General features: G+C 41.7%; 1 protein-coding gene across 2 annotated transcripts in view; it reads right to left on the reverse strand.

Annotated features, from left to right (window-relative positions):
• The window catches only part of LOC149315237 (disheveled-associated activator of morphogenesis 1), a 254,979-nt gene that overhangs the window by 10,913 nt on the left and 223,895 nt on the right, over positions 1 to 20,171 (reverse strand). For both annotated transcript variants that reach the window (XM_089522803.1, XM_089522802.1), the window contains 8 exons: positions 18,905 to 19,008; positions 11,303 to 11,387; positions 9,032 to 9,138; positions 7,068 to 7,156; positions 5,253 to 5,421; positions 4,078 to 4,185; positions 2,210 to 2,270; positions 388 to 519 (listed from right to left, as the gene is read on the reverse strand). In XM_089522803.1, the coding sequence (XP_089378929.1) occupies positions 388 to 519; positions 2,210 to 2,270; positions 4,078 to 4,185; positions 5,253 to 5,421; positions 7,068 to 7,156; positions 9,032 to 9,138; positions 11,303 to 11,387; positions 18,905 to 19,008 (855 nt within the window). The remainder of the gene's footprint in view (positions 1 to 387; positions 520 to 2,209; positions 2,271 to 4,077; positions 4,186 to 5,252; positions 5,422 to 7,067; positions 7,157 to 9,031; positions 9,139 to 11,302; positions 11,388 to 18,904; positions 19,009 to 20,171) is intronic.

Here is a 20,171-nt window from a genome sequence, read left to right on the forward strand (position 1 = left end):
GGTGGCCACAGCAGTGAGACAAGAGGAGGTCTTTACACTGGTGGCAGAGGTGGAGATAAAGAAAAACCTGTACTCTTGGTGGAAACAGCAAGATTGTGGAAACCTTTACATACAGTGGCAGCAGTGATTTAGAGAGAACCGTACCTCTGGTGGGAAAAGTGGTGCAATAAGGGGCAGGATCCTTACAATCTCAAAGCAGCTGAGTGAGAACCTAATGAAAAATTGGTCTGTAACACACCAAGTGCTGGAGAAGAATTCACATTCTCTCAGCCTCAGTTAACCAACTGTAAAATGTGAATAAATCTCATCATAACCAGACCTGCAAAAACAGCAAGAAAGTGGAAATATCTGGAGCCACAGAGGACTCTAACGGATGTTTCTTCTTACCAGTTCTTTGGCTTCTACCAAAAGATCCTCTACATCAGAAAAACTGAAGCTGGCCACGGTGATGAACTGGCTGACGACAGACACAAACTTGTCTCCTGGGTGGGAAGGCTGAGTTTTCTGGTATTCCAGCTCCTTGGGGAAAACAATTTGATTACAGTCACAAGATCATCAAGTATAAAGACAGAACTCTGAATACTAAAGTGAGGTTAGTCCAAACCATTGTATTCCCCATCACCATGTATGAGTGCAAGAGCTGGACAGCAAAAAAAGCTGATAGGAAGAAAATAAACTCATTTGAGATGCAGTGCTGGAGAAAAGTATTGCGAACACCATGGATGGCCAAGAAGACATAGAAATGGGTTCTAGAACAGATCAAGACTGAATTCTCTCTAGAAGCAGGATCACTGAACTGAGGCTTTCATACTTTGGCCAAATCATGAGAAAGCACAACTCATTAAAATAGATAATAATGTTAAGAAAGGTAGAGGGAAGCAGAAATAGAGGAAGATCACATGCTAGATGGATGGACTCTATTAAGGAGGTCACAAGCATGAATTTATAGGAACTAAGCAGAACACTGGAGGACAGGGAGTCTTGGAGATGTCTCATCCACAGGGATTTGACTCAAGAGCAGAAAGCAACAGCAACAACATTGTTCTTTCATCCACAGGGTCACCATGAGTCGGGATTGTCTCAAGAGTGGTTAACAACAAAGAGCAAATAGGGTCTAGAACTTTCCCTAGAAGTCAAGATGACTAAACTGAGGCTTTAGTACTTTGGATCTATTATGAGATGATGTGACTTGTTGGAAAAGACAAAATGCTCAATCGGAAGACAGGAGGAAAAGAGGAAGACTGCATCATAGGTGGAAGGATTCTGAGCTTGCAAGACCTTAGCAGGGCTGTGAATAACAGGTTGCTCTTGGAGATCTCACATTTATAGGGTTGCCATATGTCAACTTGATGACAAACGACGACAATCACAATGACAAGAACAGCTAAGGCCCTGCTGAAAATGGAAATCCCCGAGTTTCATCTGACACTTGGAACAAAGCCTTGGAGATATATGGAGTCAACATAAGGAAGAAGGCAGTCTTTAGAGGACTCAAACATTAAACCTGTTCAAACTTTACATGATTTTAAAAACTCAGGACTTTAAATTATTATTATTATTATTAACCTTTATTTATGAAGCGCTGTAAATTTACACAGCACTGTACATACAATCTTTTAGTTAGACGATTCCCTGCCCTCGGGCTTACAATCTAAAATCAGAAAAGAGTGGCAGCGCGTTAAGATCAAACAGGTCTGGTCCATCTCCAAGGGTACACATATGAAAAAGGGCACATGGCAACAAAGATCAAAGCTTGGGAAGTTATTTTTCTTTACTACAAGCCCCAGGTTACCCAAGGAAGCACAACCAGTAGCCCAGCTGGCTGGGAATTCTGGGAGTTGCAGTGTAAACAAAGAACCGTTTCCACGCTCAGCTCACAGTGTTAAGCCACTTGAACTTCCAAAAGCTTAAATATTACATCTGCATCCACTCTGTCTATGCCAAACAAACGTTTTTCTTTTTTAAAAATTCACATGATCAAAGACACAAAGGAAAGCTATTCAGGTCATTAAGAGTTCTATAAAATTGTAGCAAGAAATAATGAGATGCAGGTCAGGAAGGAAAACAAAAAAGAAAAGAACCTGGCCTCTAGGAAGAGAGATAAAAGCGACTTCCTTCAGCTTTCCCTCTTTCCTCTCTAAGGACAGATGCTAGAGAAAGCTCCTTGAAGTCACAGCAGGGGACCATTAAGTGGGTAAACAATACTTACCGTCTCCACAGCCCTCAGCCCACTCCTCAAGGTGCCAATTTCCTTTTCCAGCTCTGTCATGCTGCCAGGGGGAAAAGTAAAATGGAAGCATGTTAATTTTTCAAGCTGTTTTTAGTCAGTTTCCGGAAGGCAGCTCTAAAGCCACCTTGGGCTTCTCCCATTGCAAATGATTTTGGATTAGCATGCTGCATATCCATGCTGACCACAGAAGGCCTTACACTTCAAAGAGGTCATGTCAATCTGCATTCTGTAGAGTGGGAAAGCTCCTTTTTAAAACTACAACTCCCAGAATCCCCCAGCCAGTTCAGCCACTACTTCTTAGTGTCCCCTGCTCAGGTTGAGTGTTGTCTTGCCAAATATTACCAATTATTAATGTTGATTTTTGATTCCTACCAGATTATATTAGAGTTTGCAATTCAGTTGATTTTACTAAAATATTGAGGGAAGTTAGACTTAGTTTATATTAGTGAGAATTTCTTGATGCCTACTATTGTGACAATTTTCAAAGGGGTAGTTGTGTTAGTGCAACAAAAACAACCAATGCTTCTGGGGCACTCTAAAGATTACAGCGTGAGCTATTTTGTGCATATGGTAGTTACAGCGTGAGCTACCACATGCACAAATCTCAGGTATGAACACATTACACCAGTGGTTCACAAATTGTGGGCCAGGACCCCTGGGGGGAAGGTGTGAGTGAAAGAATGAAGTAGCATGACTGAGTGTGTAAGTGAGTGTGGCTGTGTGTGAGACATATGTATAACATTTACATGTGTTAAGTATTTAAATAAAACTATCCTAATTTGAACAATGTTATCTTGTTTAAATGTGCATATATTCTTTCGCACATGAATATGCGAATGAATATATGCACACCAAAAAAACAACATATTTTTATTCACATACTGTGTCAAGCAGGGGTTGCATGACATCCACATGTAGATGTAAAAGGGGGTCACAAGGATAAAAAGCTTGAGAACCACTTCTCATCACACATATCCATATCTATACTACTTACATTTTGGAGGGGATTGTCGGTATATTTTTGTCCCAGGCTGTGTAAAATGTCCCAGGTGCATGCAAAGAGGAAATGCTGACTCAGATGAAGCAGTTGCAACATGAGCATGAAGATGGGTTATACCAGTTCCAAACTGCACTGTCATTGTGGCTACATGACAGGAAGCTGATGAAACACTAGCAGGGGGTTAGATCAGAATCCTAGCTCTGTTTATAAAGATGAATGTTCCAGTTCAAAATGTAGTGGTGTGAATGTTGGTTGATGGTGGAGCATTATGCTGGTTTGTGTAAGTATTGCTGTATCGTGATTGTAAATATTTGCTACAACTAAGATTAAAAGCCTCTTCGGAAGAACCTCAGCAGTTGTGAACTACCTCCAGATTCTGGCTGGCAGTCTTTTGCGTGTGAACTCAGTTTTTCCCCAGTGCTAACAAAATCTAGTTATTGTATGAATTGTATATTTTGTGAAGGAACCCCAACAACAGAGCAGTATTGGCAGTTCACAAAAAATACAAGTTGAGTATTCTTTATCCAAAATGCTTGGGACTATTTTTTGGGTTTTGGAATACTGTATTTGCATATACTTAATGAGATATCTTGGCGGTGAGACCCAAGTCTAAACATGAAATTTACCTATGTTTCATATACATCTTATACACATAGCCTGAAGGTAATTTTATGCAATATTTTTTAAAAATTCTGCATGAAACAAAGTTTGTGTACGCTGAACCATGAGAAAGCAAAGGTGTCACTGTCTCAGCCACCCATTCTGGGTTCTGGAGCATTTTGGATAAGGGATACTCAACCTGTAACAAAGAAATAAACATACACACAGATGTCACACCCACACTTACTTTACTTTGGCAGCCTCAGGAACATCTTTCAGCTCTTCATGCAGGTTGAGAACTTTGGGGTATTTCTTTTCTACGATGGTGATGAGATAGTGCAACAAAGTAATGTTCCTTTGATAAAAAGAACAATAGTGGTAAACAAGTTAAGTATGGCTGTAAAAAAATCGTTGGTGATTTTTCTAATTCTAATTTTCTAATTCTAACTCAGAAGCAAATGCATAAGTACCCTGAATAAAGGTTATCCTGAATCCCTCAAAAGCAACTGGCTGTATGGGTAAACCAACAAGTTAGCAAACCAAAATCTATCCCCCAAAAGTTTCAATTCTTTAGACTGAGGTCTCTCTATTAGGATTCCCTGGAACCCTGGGGTTCTCCAAGAGATTGTGACTGAAAAACAACAACACATTTGGGGTGTGTGTGTGTTGTAGATAAAATATTTTAAAATCTTAATCAGATCAAAGCCTAGAGCTTTAATCTCACTGGCCCACTCATAGGGAAGCCACCAGACACTACTGAAGACTAAGGAGCAGAAAAGAATGCACAAGAGGTCCATCCTTTGAGAACATGCCAACAAGAGGTAGCAGGGTATTGTGATTTGATTTTTGGATTATGATTGTGGGAGACCACAGTATGAATCCCCATTGAGCCATAGAAACCTCTTGGGTGACCTTGGGCAAGTCACACTCTCTCAGCCTCAGAGGAAGGCAATGGCAAGCCCCCTCTGAACAAATCTTGCCAAGAAAATGCTTGGCAACCATAGGTTAGAAACAAAAGGGCACACAAAATGACTATGGTAACAGTGAAAGAAGAGACAAACACCACATCAGTCTGAAGAGCATTCTGGGAGTAGGAGAATGTACAATGACACAAAGACAAGAATTAATTTGCAAGGCAATCCATTTGATTTTGGAGCTGCTTTTCTGAATCATCTTCTGAACACACACACCAATTTCTCAACTAGAAGGAAACAGTCATACCTGTTAACAAGCAGGATTTCAAAGGGCAAAGCACGATTCATGCAGAAGGCTGAACTGTTTCCCACAATTATTTATCCTGAAGTGCTTGGAGGAAATGAACAACAATAGAGTGGAAGGAGGTTTCCCTTGTTCCTCACAGGCTCTTCTCAAACTGGAAACAGACCCAACCCAAATGTACACTCCAGGGCGGAAGCAACTCACTTGTCAATGCTGGATTTGGTGTCTGCAATCTTGTTCAGGCTAGAGATTTTGAACCCATAGGCATTCCCTCTCTGGCCCTTATTCATGTAGTTGCCAAAAGCCAAAACCACCTCCAGTAACTGTTTCAGGCTTTTGCTCTGGAACGCTTCCGTGGAAGCAGCACGGATGGCTATGGAGTGCAAGAAGAAAGAAATCCTGTTTTACAAAGGCAACCTGACTGTACTGCAGGTGTTAAAATACTTGGGCTAAATCTAGACTACACCCACTGAATGAATGGAACTCGTTCAGCCAACATTTAGGTAAATCTCATAGAGTTGGTCTGCATTAGTTGGAATGCTCAACTGGATTTAGCCCTCTTTATTTGGATTAGGGTGGACAAAGTGTGGTCTTGCAGGTGCTGATGAACTGCAGCTCCCAGCATTCTTCATCCTTGGCTATGCTATCTAGGGCTGATGGCAGCTGTAGTCTAACATTACAGGAGGGCTGCATTTCAGCCACGTGACTAAGATATTAAAATATAAAGGAACATAAACAACATCTGCAAATAGTATCACAGCAGACAGCAATGGTTCCAAGAAATGATATATGAAAATCATGACTGCACAGAGGGAAAATAAAAAGATCTATGATACCATAGCTGTCAATTAATACAACATAAGATTTCCATGACTGATAATAAAAAAGATATTTGGCTTGACTACTCTACATGATAAATAGATTATGCACCTGAGTTTTTCCAGCACCATAATGTGCCAAACTGTTACATCACACGGATCTTATAGCACCTTTGAGACTGAAGCTGCATTGCAGAAATAATCCAGTTTGATACCACTTTAACTGTCTTGGCTCAATGCTATGAAATTCTGGGAATTTTAAGTTTATTGTTGCACCTTTGCTCTCTGACAGAGAAGGCTAAATGTCTCACAAAACTACAATTTTTAGAATTATATAGCATTGAACCATAGAAGTTAAAGTGGTGTCAAAGTGGATTATTTCTGCAGTGCAGATGCAGTGTTGGTTTACTCCATGCATCTGAGGAAACAGAACAAGTCGACGAAAACTTATGCTACAATTTCTTTCACTCTGTTAGTCTAAAAGGTGCTAGAAGATCCATTTGCATGCTGATATTCCAGACCAAATTGGCTATGTCTCTGAATGTTACATCATAGGTTCATACAGCAGTTCATATCTATCTTTCACTACCAAAGGAATTAAGTATGATGCACAGGGCTGGGCAAAGTGCAGGCCCAAGATGTGTGTATGTGCCTGTAGTGTCCCTAGGATGTGCCCCATAGCCATTTGGGGAGGAGGACAAAAAAGGATGAACTACTTCCCCAGAAGACTACAAGAGAAATGATGTATCTTTATAATAACTCCTATATCACATTATTTTAAACTCCAAAATATGCTCATTTTTCAAAACCAGAAGTGGACATCTATCTGTTTCTGTGTTTTGTTCAAGTTGCCTGTCGGCTTATAGTAACCCCATGAATTTCATACGGTTTTCTTACGCTCGCCTTTAGAGTTGCCATAAATTGGAAGTGACTTGAAGGCATGCATTAACAAGAATAAAAGAAGCTAAGAGCCATAGCTCACCAGAGAAGACGATACTAGTGGTTTGTAACATGATGCTTCAGCAGTGACAAACAAAAAGAGAACTGAGGGATTTGGCGGGAACTGGCATAGGCATGCAGAGAAGGAGGGTGAACTTGAGCCAAAAATGGCTGTCTCTTTTTCTAGAATATTTTGACCGTTTCTGCATAGGAACAGACCAACCATGCCCCCGAGTCATAGAGACCACCAAGAAGAACCTACCATCCACTTTGGGTTTAACTTCAGCAACTCTCTCAGCAAACTTCTTCTTAAAATACAAAGACTGCAGTCTCTGCTGGTAATGGTTTATCCTGCAGGAGAGGGGGAAAGAAGAGGCATCTTGTGATGAGTGGCTCATAAAAGATCTCCGGGAAAATAAGTCTCGCTAGTTAACTAGGACTATGGCTCTCTCATTCCTTCTGGATGTGTTGGACAATTCCCACAATCACCCATGCCAGTCTAGAGGCTGCAAGATTGAAGAAGGCTACCTCAAAAGTGAGCCCTGAGGCTGCATCTGGCCCAAGGTTATTTTTGCAGCCCTTGATCTTTCCAGACTTCCCTTTTCCTGGTCAAACTAAATAAAATTAAATTAAAAATGGGAGAATTACCTCTCCTGGCAATTCATATTTTAAGCAGGTTGCACCTTTTCCCATTGTTGAATATTGAAAAACATCACCAATTTTTCAAAATCAGAAGTGGATATCCAGCCATCTCTACTATTTTCCTTCCTTCCTTCCTTCCTTCCTTCCTTCCTTCCTTCCTTCCTTCCCTCCCTCCCTCCCTCTCACTCTTTTTCCCTAGTTCGTAGGGGGTTATATTTGGCCATCTGTGCAGCCTTTTGATAGTCCCAGGGAAAGAAAACAGGCTCCTGAGTTTGTCACCATTTCCCAGCTTAAGTCATCCTCTGTGCTCCACTCTTCCACTGTGTATACAAATGCTCATGGTGGTTTAAAAATTCATACAATAAAAAGAACTACTACCCCTATATCCAGCCTCCAGCATAAAACACTTTGGAAGATCCTTACTAGATAACTCAACTAAGCACATAGGCTTGTTGACAATGAATAGGTGCTTACAGAATGTTGAAATGCCATCAGGAAAACAGCCAAGCACACAGCTCCCAGGGTAGAGAGGACCAAAGGCTTGTCAGCTGGCAGAATTACAGAAAAGGCCCTTTGCCACATATCCACCAGCTGAACTCAGCAGTGGGATGGAGAAAGCACTTGCTCTTCCCCAAAGATCTTAGGGTCGGAGACAATCAGGCAGGAACAGCTTTACTGAGAAGTGTGTGTGGGGTTTCCCCCTCAACCAAAAGATGGGTGATGGGGAAAGAAATCCCTCCCTGCAACAAGCAGACACAAGACAAAGTATCTACTTGTGTATGTTCTACAGTATTGGAAGCCATTTTGGGTCCACTCCCATACTGGGAGAAGAGTGAGATATAAATCAATCTAACAAACGCGGTGGTCCATGAATCAGTGGCAGTCCTTTGTGAATTTCCAGGAAACACACAATTTGAGTCAATGGGCACAAATGTGGTGCTGGTCCACGGCTCATTAGGAAAAAATCTCTGCCTGTCTTCCACATTAGAAAACTTAAGAAAAACAGCTTTACAGCTCATCCTCTCTTCCCTAAAGGCAATGGTGAATCCCAGCCATCCTAGTCAGTGCTCTGTGTGAACATGAATGGGATTATTAGATGTGTTGCTCCCATCATTCCCCTCCCCCAAGCCAAGAGGGGTCTGGAGATGCCAGGTTAAGGCAAAATTTGTCCTAGAACATGTCCCCTATTGCATCTGCTTCCAGGTCAACCAACTCAATCTTGTCTATGTTTGAATGTTCCAGGCAATCAGAATCATTTTCATTGGCAGCATGAAAAGCACAGCCTTCTCACTGGCATGCCAGGTCCCACCGCAGCACTTGCAATCTATGTGGGAATCTATGTTGCAGGCAAGTATCCCTCTTGTTGAGCTGCAAATGTTAGCTTTTTTGGAATACCATTCCCAGGTTCACACAGGCACCCTGGCTAGAGGTGGTGTTGGTGGATAGGTAACCAAGATCAGGTATAACCAAAAAATAAGATTTCCCAGCTTGGCTGTTGTGTCTATAGCTTGCCTTTGGAATCATCTGCACCACTGATACAAAATGCAGTTGTATTTTTGCTGGGTAAGATCCTGTTTTAATCACCTGCTCATTTCAAAGAGGAACCTGTCAGCCTTGGCCATCCTATCCAGTTCATGCTTGTGTTCCTCCAGGAGGTCAATGTCTGCTTTTTCAGGAACAAATTTCAAAAGCTAAAAAGGAGAAATAGGACACACTTTTAAAGACACATTTTCCCTTCCTATAAGTTCTAGCTTCTTCTTGAAGAAGAACACAGCCTTGAAGCTAATTTTTCATTCAGTCTCCCCAAACCTGGAATGAACCAGTTGAGTTAGAATGAAAATCCCACTTTTATAGCATTGATTGCACATCTAACACACCTGGCAGGCATCAGATTTGGGGAGATTGTTTTAATACCTGGAGGGTGGAGTTCTGCACATCTTACTTCTATAGATCCCTTTTAACTCTTGCAATAAATATTTTGAATTTTCAATAAATCCCTCTTGCCAGAAGCAGTTCAAATTATGCAAAAAATCTGAACCAGAGGCAGTAAATGCTTTATTGCTGTAAATGTCTGTCCCAGAGCTTGGAAAAGGCTTTTTGGATCATGTGAGACTACATGTGAAAGGGATCTAGGAGTCCAAGTAGACCACAAGTTGAAAATGAGTCAACAGTCTGATGTGGCAGCTAAAAAGGCGAATGCAATTTTAGGCTGCATCAATAAAAGTATAGTGTCTAGATCAAGAGAAGTAATAGTGCCACTCTATTCTGCTTTGGTCAGGCCCCACCTGGAATATTGTGTCCAGTTCTGGGCACCACAATTCAAAAAAGACATTGACAAATTGGAGTGTGTCCAAAGGAGGGCGACTAAAATGGTGAAGGATCTGGAAATCATGTCCTATGAGGAATGACTTAGATAGCTGTGGATGTTTAGCCTGGAGAAGAGACAGTTAAGAGGTGATGTCACAGCCCTGTTCAAATATTTGAAGGGATGTCATACTGAGGAGGGGGCTAGCTTGTTTTCTGCTGCTCCAGAGAACAGGACCTGGAACAATGGATGCAATTTACAGGGAAAGAGATTCCACCTCAACATTAGGAGGAATTTCCTGACTGTAAGGGCTGTTCGACAGTGGAACACACTCATTCGGAGTGTAGTGGAATCTCCTTCCTTAGAGATCTTTAAGCAGAGGCTTGATGGCCATCTGTTGGGGATGCTTTGATAGAGAATTCCTGCATAGCAGGGGGTTGGACTGGATGGTCCATGTGGTCTCTTCCAACTCTACAATTCTATGATTTTATCACAACTCAAAATTCTCTGAAAAACCATGTCTTCCAATAGGAGCCTGCCCAGGTTCTAAGATCTGCAGAGAAGACTTTGGTCTTGGGCCCACCACTTTCTCAGTCATAATTGGTAGATAAGAGACAGAGCCTTCTCAGTGGTTGTTCCCATGCTTTGGAATTACCACCTCGGAAGCTTTGGATGGCCCCTGTTTGCTGTCATTCTGCCAGCAAGGTGTTGCGATACTTCTTAGCATTAGTTCCCCATGTTAAGCAAAACTCTTTAGCTGTGATGCATTGTCACTATCACTTCCCACATCCAGTCTCAGAGTTTTGTCAAAGAGGCAGAAGTTCACAACCAAGAGAAAACAGACCACGAGGCGAAACAGACCACTCCTTTGCACCGGCTTGGGGGCGGTGTCAGAGTGTGACATTTAGATGCTGCATGCTCTGATGCTGCCTGCCCAACTACATGGTGGCCAGCTTTGAGGCGCTCCGGTGGTGAGGTGTTTATACGCTGCAGGAGTGCCACAAAGTTGCGGTGGTGGAAAAGCCAGGTTGGGGGCATGGTGTGCAGTTGCTGTGGCCCTAACATGGCATTCAAAGGGATGGCATCAAGCCATCCCTTCAGGGCTGTCTGTTTCGCCTTTAGTCTGTCCCAATACATTCCTTGATAACAACTGTACTTTAGGGGTTGACACCTCAAAATCTAACAGAGAATTTCAGTCTATAAGGTGTCCTATTTGAGTCCCATTCAGAAGAAAGGAATCACTTTGAGGACAAATCAAATCAAAAATATTCTTCCCATTTGAAGAAACACAATAGGTGGCTGTCCAGATTTCTTTCCTTTTTAAAAAATAAAATAAGGAGGGAGGATTAAATAAAGCAGGGCTATCTTTTTATGCATGTCACAGAGAGGCAGCTGTGCATGGAGAAGGAAAGGAATTATGAACTGTCATCCCACATCAGTGGAGGTCACAGATTCTGGTTCCTGAGAAAGGAACTATCTGATTTTGTAAAAAAATCTCTTTTTAACAATGGGAAGTGCTCTAAGTAGCTTCAAGCAGCCATCCAACTCACCTGTTCAAGCATGTCTTTCGGTAGGTCCTCTTGTTCATCCATTGTTAAAATTGCACGTTTGATTTCATCATTTGATAATTTCAGCCTGCCAAAACCAACAACAGAACCTGTTCAACAGAACACTCATAACAAGGCAGAAAACCAGTTTCCTAACACCCAGTTCCAGCTTTTGACTCAAGCAAAGCCACTCACTAGGGCAATATATCATAGACAAGATTAGTGTTCACAACCAAGAAGTCTTATGTGTTCACAGAGAGTAATGTCAGACCCATTTACACTTTGCATTTGGTGCATGTGAGAAATGGTTTTTGATAAATACCAATGCCAACATAGAGACCTGTTCCATGGAAGGCAGGGTGCTGATAGCATCTGGACCCATAGAGAACATTTCTATATTTATGAAGTTCATTTGAGGCCACATGGTCAAACACAGCCAGGAACCGGTAGGAATAACTGATTCTTGGAGCAGAGTGGGCCAAGCTTCCCAACCTTGAGCCATCAGAGGCTTTTACCAAGGGGGGCAGAGTTGGCAGGGTGTCATCACTGCAGCTTCTCATTGCCTTTGTACCTGCAGGGAAGCACCGTAAACTTGGAGATTGCAGGAAAATGTCAGATGCAAAAATGTTAGAGAGATGGACAGCAACAGCCAGCAGGGAGCGTTGTGTTCTTGTTCAAGTTTAACATCTGCTGAGTTGATTTGGCTATAATTTTGCTGGTGGCATGTTTAAACCAGAGAAGGTTACTTGTGGTCCTCCTGATGAAATTCAACTTGTGTCATTTCTCACCACTGTCTATACTAGTTAGGGTCAATGAAGGCTGCAGCCATTATTTGGAGGGCAACATGCTGCCCACGCCTGACTTAGAGGCCCATGATCCCAGCCCCCAAGATTTTACAAACAATTTCTGACAGGGATCATGTGAGTGTTTTAGTCATAAGAAATCTTAAGTAATTAAGTCATTATGCAATTGGTCCTCTATATCCATTGATTCCTTATGCACTGATTCAACCATCCACTGCTTGAAAATACGTTAAAAATATATGAATTCCAAAAAACAAACCTTGATTTTACCATTTTATATAAGGGGCACCATATTACTATGCCACTGTATTTAATCTGATTTGAGAATCTATGGATTATGGTATCCAAGGGGGTCCTGGAAACAAACCTCAGTGAATACCAAGAGCCCATTGTACACATCCATTTCTACTTAATAATATTGCAAGAATCAAAAATCACATACAGTATCACTTGATGGGTGTGATCTATTCCTCCAGCAACCAGTAAACTTAAGCCTGCTCAACTTTTTAACAAGAACCTCAAGGTCCACTAATCAGAAATAGCACTGTCACAGGAAGAAAATAGACAAGTGTAAAAATAATGTATACGTGTCTGTGCGTACTGTATGTGTGGGATGCCTAGAATCAGAGAACTGGAAAAGACTCCCAAGGGGCAGTCCAACTCCCTGTCATGCAGGAATGCACAATCAAAGCACTCCAAACAGATGGTCATCCAGCCTCTGTTTAAAAATATCCAAAGAAGGAGCCTCTTGGCTAGAACCAATTATTTGTTGCACCTGATGAACACATTGCATATTCCTGGGATGGGCAAAGTTTGGCTCAGGGGTCACATCTGCTCCCCAGAGGTCACCCTCACAATCTTCAATCTTTCCAGACTCCCCAGACTTTTCTGACTTAAAGAAAATCAATGAATTGCCTCTTTTGCCTCAAAGGGAAGGGCAATACACCTTTCAATTGGATTGCAGAGCCTTGCTGCACTGTTTTAGATCAAACAATATATGTTTTCAAAACCAGAAGTGGACAGCCTGCTGCTTCCAGCCTGCTCAGCTTTCTTTCAGGGTTTTTCCTTTGCTTTTCTGGCAGCTCATTTTGGTAGTCCCAGTGGTTGAAAATTGGCCCTTGGACTTGCTGCAGTTGCCCCAAGTCAGGCATATTCAAAGCAAAATGAAATTTGAATTATTCTAGATTGTTTATGTCAGAGGAGGGCAAAGTATGGGGCCCAGGATTGTTTCTGTGACCTGTGCCTCTCCAGTTGTTAAAAAAAGTTTTCCTCCCCAAAACATTTTTGCCACATTTTGACCCCCGTGGACCATTTCAGGCCTAGGAAAGGCTTGTTTTTAAAAATAGGAAGTGCATTTCCAGTTATTCCTGTAGTAAAATATACCTTTCCTGGGCTTAAAAAGAAACAGCCTTACCCCCCAAATGGTATTATGTCCTCTAGCAGGTGTTTGGGGGCCAAATATTGATTTTTTTTTTTTGTGTGTGGGGGGGACTTTGCTGCCCCCTGGACTTACTTGGTTCAATATTCACATAGTAACCAAGTGGTTGCTTTTGGGAAGCCCACATACAGGACTTTAGTGCAATGGCACCCTACATCTCAAACTGCTCAGTAACTGATACACAGGACATTTGCCTTTAGTGGTGGCACACTCAGTTGTCATAACTGTAAAGGAGGATAAGGCACCATAAAATGTAGGACATTCAAGAAAAAAATGCAGCGCATTACCCAATAAAAGCTAAAAACACTTAATTCATGCTTCTTAGTCATGCTCAAAATGGAGGACATTTTTAAATTCCTCCTGGACAGGAGGTTGAAATGCAGGACATGACCTGGAAAAGGAGGCTGTCCAGTCACCCTGGGCACACTGTCTCTGCTAATGATTCCCACTTGTTCTTGCTTCTTTACTTATTACATTCTGATGACACAGGTGTACTATACAACATAAGTGAAGAGCCAGTGTGGTGGACTGGGACCTGGGAGATTCAAATTCAACTACTCAGTGAACTATGAAACTCCCCAGGTGACCTTGGGCTAGTCAATCTCTCTTTCCACCTGACTTTCCTAAAGAGTTGTCATGAGGATGAAGTGGGAAAGAGGAGACCCTCTGTACATTGTCCTAATCTCAGTAGTGGACAGGTGGGGCATACATTCAATTCACAAATAAAATATATACTGTCTCCCAGATTTTGTAGTCTTGTAGACCAAGTCCACAAAAATGTATGCTACAACTTCTTTCTCTGTTAGTCTCCAAAGTGCTACAAGATCCCTTTGCATACTGATTTTCAAGTGTTGTTAGGGAAGTTGTTGTTGTTGTTGTGTGTCTTCCAAGTCAGTTCCAACATATGGAGACCCTGGGAATCCTGAATGAGAGATTTGTATGCAGGTAGATTCCTCACTGAGCCAGTGTGGTGTAGTGATTTGAGTGGTAAATGATGACTTTGGAGCCCAAGTTTGAATCCCAGCTCGGCCATGAAACCCACTGGGTGACAAGTTACACTCTTTCAGCCTCAGATGATGTCAATGGATCTGAAGACCTTCTTATTCCGCCAGGCTCCCCCCCCCCCCCCTGAGCCTTGTCTGTTATTCTTTTCCCCTTGGCGATGTTTACGATGTATTCCACTCTACACAGCCATTTGCTTGGGGTGCTGTTGGTTTTTTATTGTTGTTGACTGCTAATTGTTGTTAACTGTTGTAATTCTGTTGGGGGGGGTTTGGGGCTCGTGTTGTTTTAACTGTTTTATCTTTTATTGTTCACTGCTGTGCTCCTTGGAATAGGGGTATATAAATAAATTTTATTATTATTATTATAATGGCAACCCCCATCTGAAGAACCATGCCAAGAAAACCCTGTGATAAGTTCATCTTAGGGTTGCCATATGTCAGAAATGACTTGAAGGCACACAACAACAACAACAACAACAACAACAACAACAACATCCTGAACAGCCCTTGAAAATCAGTATGCAAAGGAATTTCTTCCAGCAGGCCTCCCCTGATTGATCATCCTAGTCCTACTGATATGGATTACCCTATGACTGCCCTAAGATGTCTTGCTTCAATTATGTCTAATTTTAAGTGATTTTACTGTATTTTATATTGTTGTTGCTTAGTTTTAAGGGAGGGGATAATGAGATTATGTAATTTTATTTATGTGTGCATCCATGTATTTCATTGATGTACTTTTTATTGTTGTAACTTGCCTCGATCCCTTTGGAGAGGTGGGCTATAAATAAAGCTTATTCTTATTCTTATCATGTAGTACCTTTGAGACTAACTGAGGGCCTGAACAGACAGGCCAAAATAAAGCTGCTTCGGGTCACTTTGGAGGTATGCTGTTTAAATGATGCATGCGTTCTAAGAGGCCGGAAACTGCACCAAAGGCACATTCCAATCCTAAGGACTGGAGTGCAACTTTGGCGCAGATTCTGGCCTCTTAAAATGTGTGTGTCATTCAAACAGCATACCTCCAAAGTGATCCGCAGCAGATGTATTTTGGCCTGTTTGTTTGGGCCCTGAGAGAAAAAAGTTGTAGCATAAGTTTTTGTAGACTTGGTCTACTTCTTTCTTTCTCTCAGGCTTTGTCTGTATGGGCCAGGATACTCTGGGGGCTGCCCAGAATATCCTGCCCTGGAGCTCTCCCAGTCTCCCCATGTTACCTGGCCCTCCGTTCCAACGCAGGGGTGACTGTTCACATATGCATCCCACTAAGCCACCTGGCCTGTCCACAGCCATTGCAGGTCACTTTGCGCTGAGGTCAGAATGAGGCATGGCTATCCTCAGTCACATGGCTGACACCTTGTTCTGGCCTCAGAGAAAGAGACTGGTGTCAACGGTGAAGGCTGGTTTATTTGGCCCATCCAGACAAGATCTCAGTCTCAAAGGTGCTATAAGATCCCTTTGCATACTGATATTCCAGATGAACATAGCTTTGTCTTTGAATTCTAGTGCTTGAAAATGTTTCTTTCTGATTGCATCCTTCTCAGTCCAACAGTTACCGTGGCCAACAGCCATGTGACTGACAAGAGTCTAGGAGTGGTAAAAGAAAAAGAAAAAAGAAACCTTTTCTTGTTCTCATGTTAAAGTAAAATCCAGAACTTGCCTGAATTAAGAACCACTAATTGGGAGAACTGCACATTTTTGAATGACTAATTGGAGAACTGCATGTTGTGTGGGAGGCTTTGTAGATCTTTTCAAGATATGGGTCGGATGCCCTCGATCTGCTGTATGATCTAGTGAGGGAAGCTGCTCAGTTTCAGCAAATTCATCACATGGCTTTTGAGCATCAGGATGTGCTCTAGGCTTGGTGGGGGGACGGGGGGGGGGGGGAGAGCACAAAAACTCTGCATGAATGTGCCCTGAGAGAGTTCTTGAATGTATCTGAGGGAGGGAGGGGTAAAGCACGAGACAGCTCACAGTGCCAAAACTGAACAACCTCTTCTCTGACAATGTGATGGGAAAGAGGCCAGAAAAAGCTATAAGCCTATCCAGAGTAACCACAGTAATTATCTTTGTTGGCAACAGCAGCCCAGTGCAGACTATGTGAGGGTGGAACTGGGTCATGGTATTGCCCGTCGCAAGGATTTAAGCCTTGAAAACTTGTCAATGGGACACAACAGCTTGCGCAGGTTGACAGACATGTGCAGCTTTGAAGAGACAGACAAATACCCTCATGAGGGTGAAAATGTACGTGTGTGGGAACTAAACAAATATGGAGGTGGAACAGTATGATATTGGGCATCCAAACAAGTTAGTCAAGAGATGGGATTTGACAGATAAATTACAGAAGAATAGAAACATATTCCCCCCGCCACAAACACTCACACACATTAGGCAATGGGATATCAGTGTTGCAGAAGTGATGTTTAAAATTTGGGGGGCTGAGTAATTGTGAGTTCTAGAAAGACTCATACCAGGAAAAGGTGAGGCAGGAAGGTCCTAAATTCCTGACTAGTGATGCTAGGAGTAGGATGGGTGACGATTTCAGTTCAAAATCCACAGGCTATGTTGATACACTTAAATATGCCAATCAGAAAGCACAAAAGACATCACACTAGGTTTCAAAGTCATCAGCTTCTTTGTCAGGCAAAGATGGTTAAAAAATCATGAAAGAGGAGGAAAGTGGTGGTGCTGTAGTCAGGAATCACAGGGATTAGAATCTCCCATGCAGAATGGTCAAAACATAAGTCTAAACAACCAAAATTCATCGTAAGATGACTTTCTGGTCCTGGTTTCTAGGGAACATGAATTAACATGGACAGCCTGCCACCACTTTTTGAAACCCTTGGATCAGCTTATTACTATTTGGGATAGGGTCATTCAAGTAGAACTGACTTGTGGAAGCCTTCAGGAGTGGTGATTTTCCTTTTATTTATTTGTTTACGGTAAAAACAAGGTTCATCTATCCCCCACACCTTATTTAATTGCCCAAACTGTGCAAGTGCGTGTGTCTATCTGTCTGTCTGTGTGTGCTGTGTGCCCTCTGACTTATGGCAACTTATCAGCTCACCTGAGGGTTGCCATTACCTCCCTGGCCCAATTTAAAAGGGAGTTGAAAACCTTTTTTTTCCAGCTAGCATTCCCCGCATAAAAAATCCTGCGGGCCTCCCTCCTCTTCCGTGGCTATGAGGATGGGCTACTGGGGTTTAGTTGGTTTTATTTTATTCTATTCTTGTATACTGTATGGTGTTGTTTTTAACTATTGTATCTGCACTGTAATTTTATGTAAACCGCCCTGATCTGTGGAAGGCACGGTATATAAATAAAAGCTTTATTTATTTATTATTATAAGTCGGAAGTGACTTGAAGGCACAGAACACACACACACACCGGAGGTGGTAAATAAAACAGTTCTGCAGACAAGGCCATTTGCCAAATTCACAGCACCACTCTTAAAGTACCTTTTTAACTGCATTTTTCTGTCACCATGAGATGATGAAAGACTTTTACATGCAAACAGTCATGCAGGACCAGTTCCTTATTTATTCTAGACATTTATAAAACAAGCCAGATATTGTCTGGCATGCAACACAGAAAAGAGCCTGCCTTGCTAGATATTTTATCTCTTTCTGCCTGCCTTTCTTACTCTGGGGAAAATGATTGTACAGTGAGGTCATATTAGATTTCTTATCATGCTTGCAAATATTTTTGCTATTCAAACCCACCCCTCTGCAAACACACACACAGTCTCCTGTGAGTACAGCATAACCATGTATGGCTTGTACATTTTGAAATTGACCCTTTCAATTGTGTGGAGAAAGATGTAGGTCTTCTTTGCAACTGGCGCAGGTATGCAACCTTGAACTTTCCTTCTTTGTTGGCTTTGATCAGGGGGATACTGAAGGCTATTAGTCACAAGGGCTGTATGTTGCAGCATGTTATGACATACCTCTGAATGCCAGTTACTAAAGAAGGGAAGTGGGAATGGCCTCCTGCCCTCACATCTTGCTTATGGAAAACTGGCCTGGTCCAGCAGAAGTGTTTTCATGTTCTTAATGTGATACCGATGATGGATGGATGCTCAATGGAAAGCAAAACTTGCAGAAGTTACTGCAATTCCCAGTATTTTCCAGGCACTGCTGGCAGGCAGATTCTGAGAATTGCATCTATAAAAGTAACTTTTTGCAAGCTTGAGTGAGTATCTAAGAAAACTAAGAATCTAGTTCTCTATGCGATGAGTAAATCAGCACAGGGTGTGTCTGTACTTAGCCATCAAAGTGCCTTTAAATATTAAAGGAGACATCCTGCAGAGAAAATCTCAGAACAAGCAGTTCCCATAAAGGAGAAAGATCTATGTGAGTGATACCTTGAGAGAAGAATGTTGCAGTTCTGAGCTCTCCGGCCATCTATGACTGAAAGCTCCTTGACTTTATGCCTGGCACTCAGCGTGTCATCAAGGGAGTCTTCTTTCTGCAAGAAGTATGAAAAGAATGCATTAATAAGCTGATGTACAAGGACATTTTAGAACTTCCGGGGCATGCCAATGTATCAAGCATCCATCAAGAAGTTTTACTGAGCCTGATGATTAAAATCCAGAGGCTGCAACTGAAACACAATCAGCTGTTTCATAAACTGGAATGTTCTTTGTGGGGAGGGAGGAGGCTATTGGTTACAAGTGTATAAATATTTATCCAGATGGAAAGATTTAAGAACCCGCAAGTGTGTAGACAGTGAGGAACACGTAAAGGCTTTCTTGGCATATGCATATTTGGGGTAGCAGTTCTGGATATATAGCAAAGTACAATAATATCCAAAATCCACAAAACAGTGATACCTTTATTCAGACAACCAAAATGCAGAAAATACATGATGCAAGCTTTGGAAGCTCTGTGAACAAAATATCTTATACCTTGCCCTTTCACATCACTTGGGATATCTCACAATAATTAAATCCAACATTAATGAAAGACAAAAAGATACAGCAGATTAAAATAAACACAGGAAATAAAACTTCAAGCATGAAGGTCTTCACCATTTGGTGAAATAATATCAAATAGGATGCCATCTTAGCCTCCTGCAACATAAATTCCACAGTTCAGGTGCAGCTACTGAGAAGGTATTTTCTCTCATCCCATCCATCATACTTCCCACCCAGCCAAGGGCTTCCCTTTCTTGGCTCAGCGTCATCCTTCTTCACTCCCTACTCTTGGAATGGCCTTCTTGAACATTTACAAACTGTTCCTTCCCTTGTTATTTTAAAATCTCATTTAAAAATTTCTTATTTTCCAAAGCTTTTGAAATTTTAGTTTAACATGAATTTATAATCTTGCATATTCTGATTATATATATTTGTCATTTTGCTGTATATTATATTGTATTTTTGTATTTTATCCGTATAATTTGTTTTACAATTGTATTGAATAATTCCATTGGCAGGACCCACAAGTACCATGAATACTAATGGTGTTATATAAACAAGCAAACAAACAAACAAACAACAATATATACTTGGGACATAGAGAAAGGCCTCTCTGTTAGCTCTTAGGATATAGGCAGGCTGGTAAAAGAAGAGGCAACCCCTGTGGTTCCATCAGGCGACAACCACATACTTATTCCACCAAAGATTTGGGCTG

The sequence above is a fragment of the Sceloporus occidentalis genome, unplaced genomic scaffold, assembly GCF_023333645.1.
Source record: "Sceloporus occidentalis isolate IW3139 unplaced genomic scaffold, rSceOcc1.0.p SCAF_4, whole genome shotgun sequence".
Lineage (NCBI taxonomy): Eukaryota > Metazoa > Chordata > Lepidosauria > Squamata > Phrynosomatidae > Sceloporus > Sceloporus occidentalis.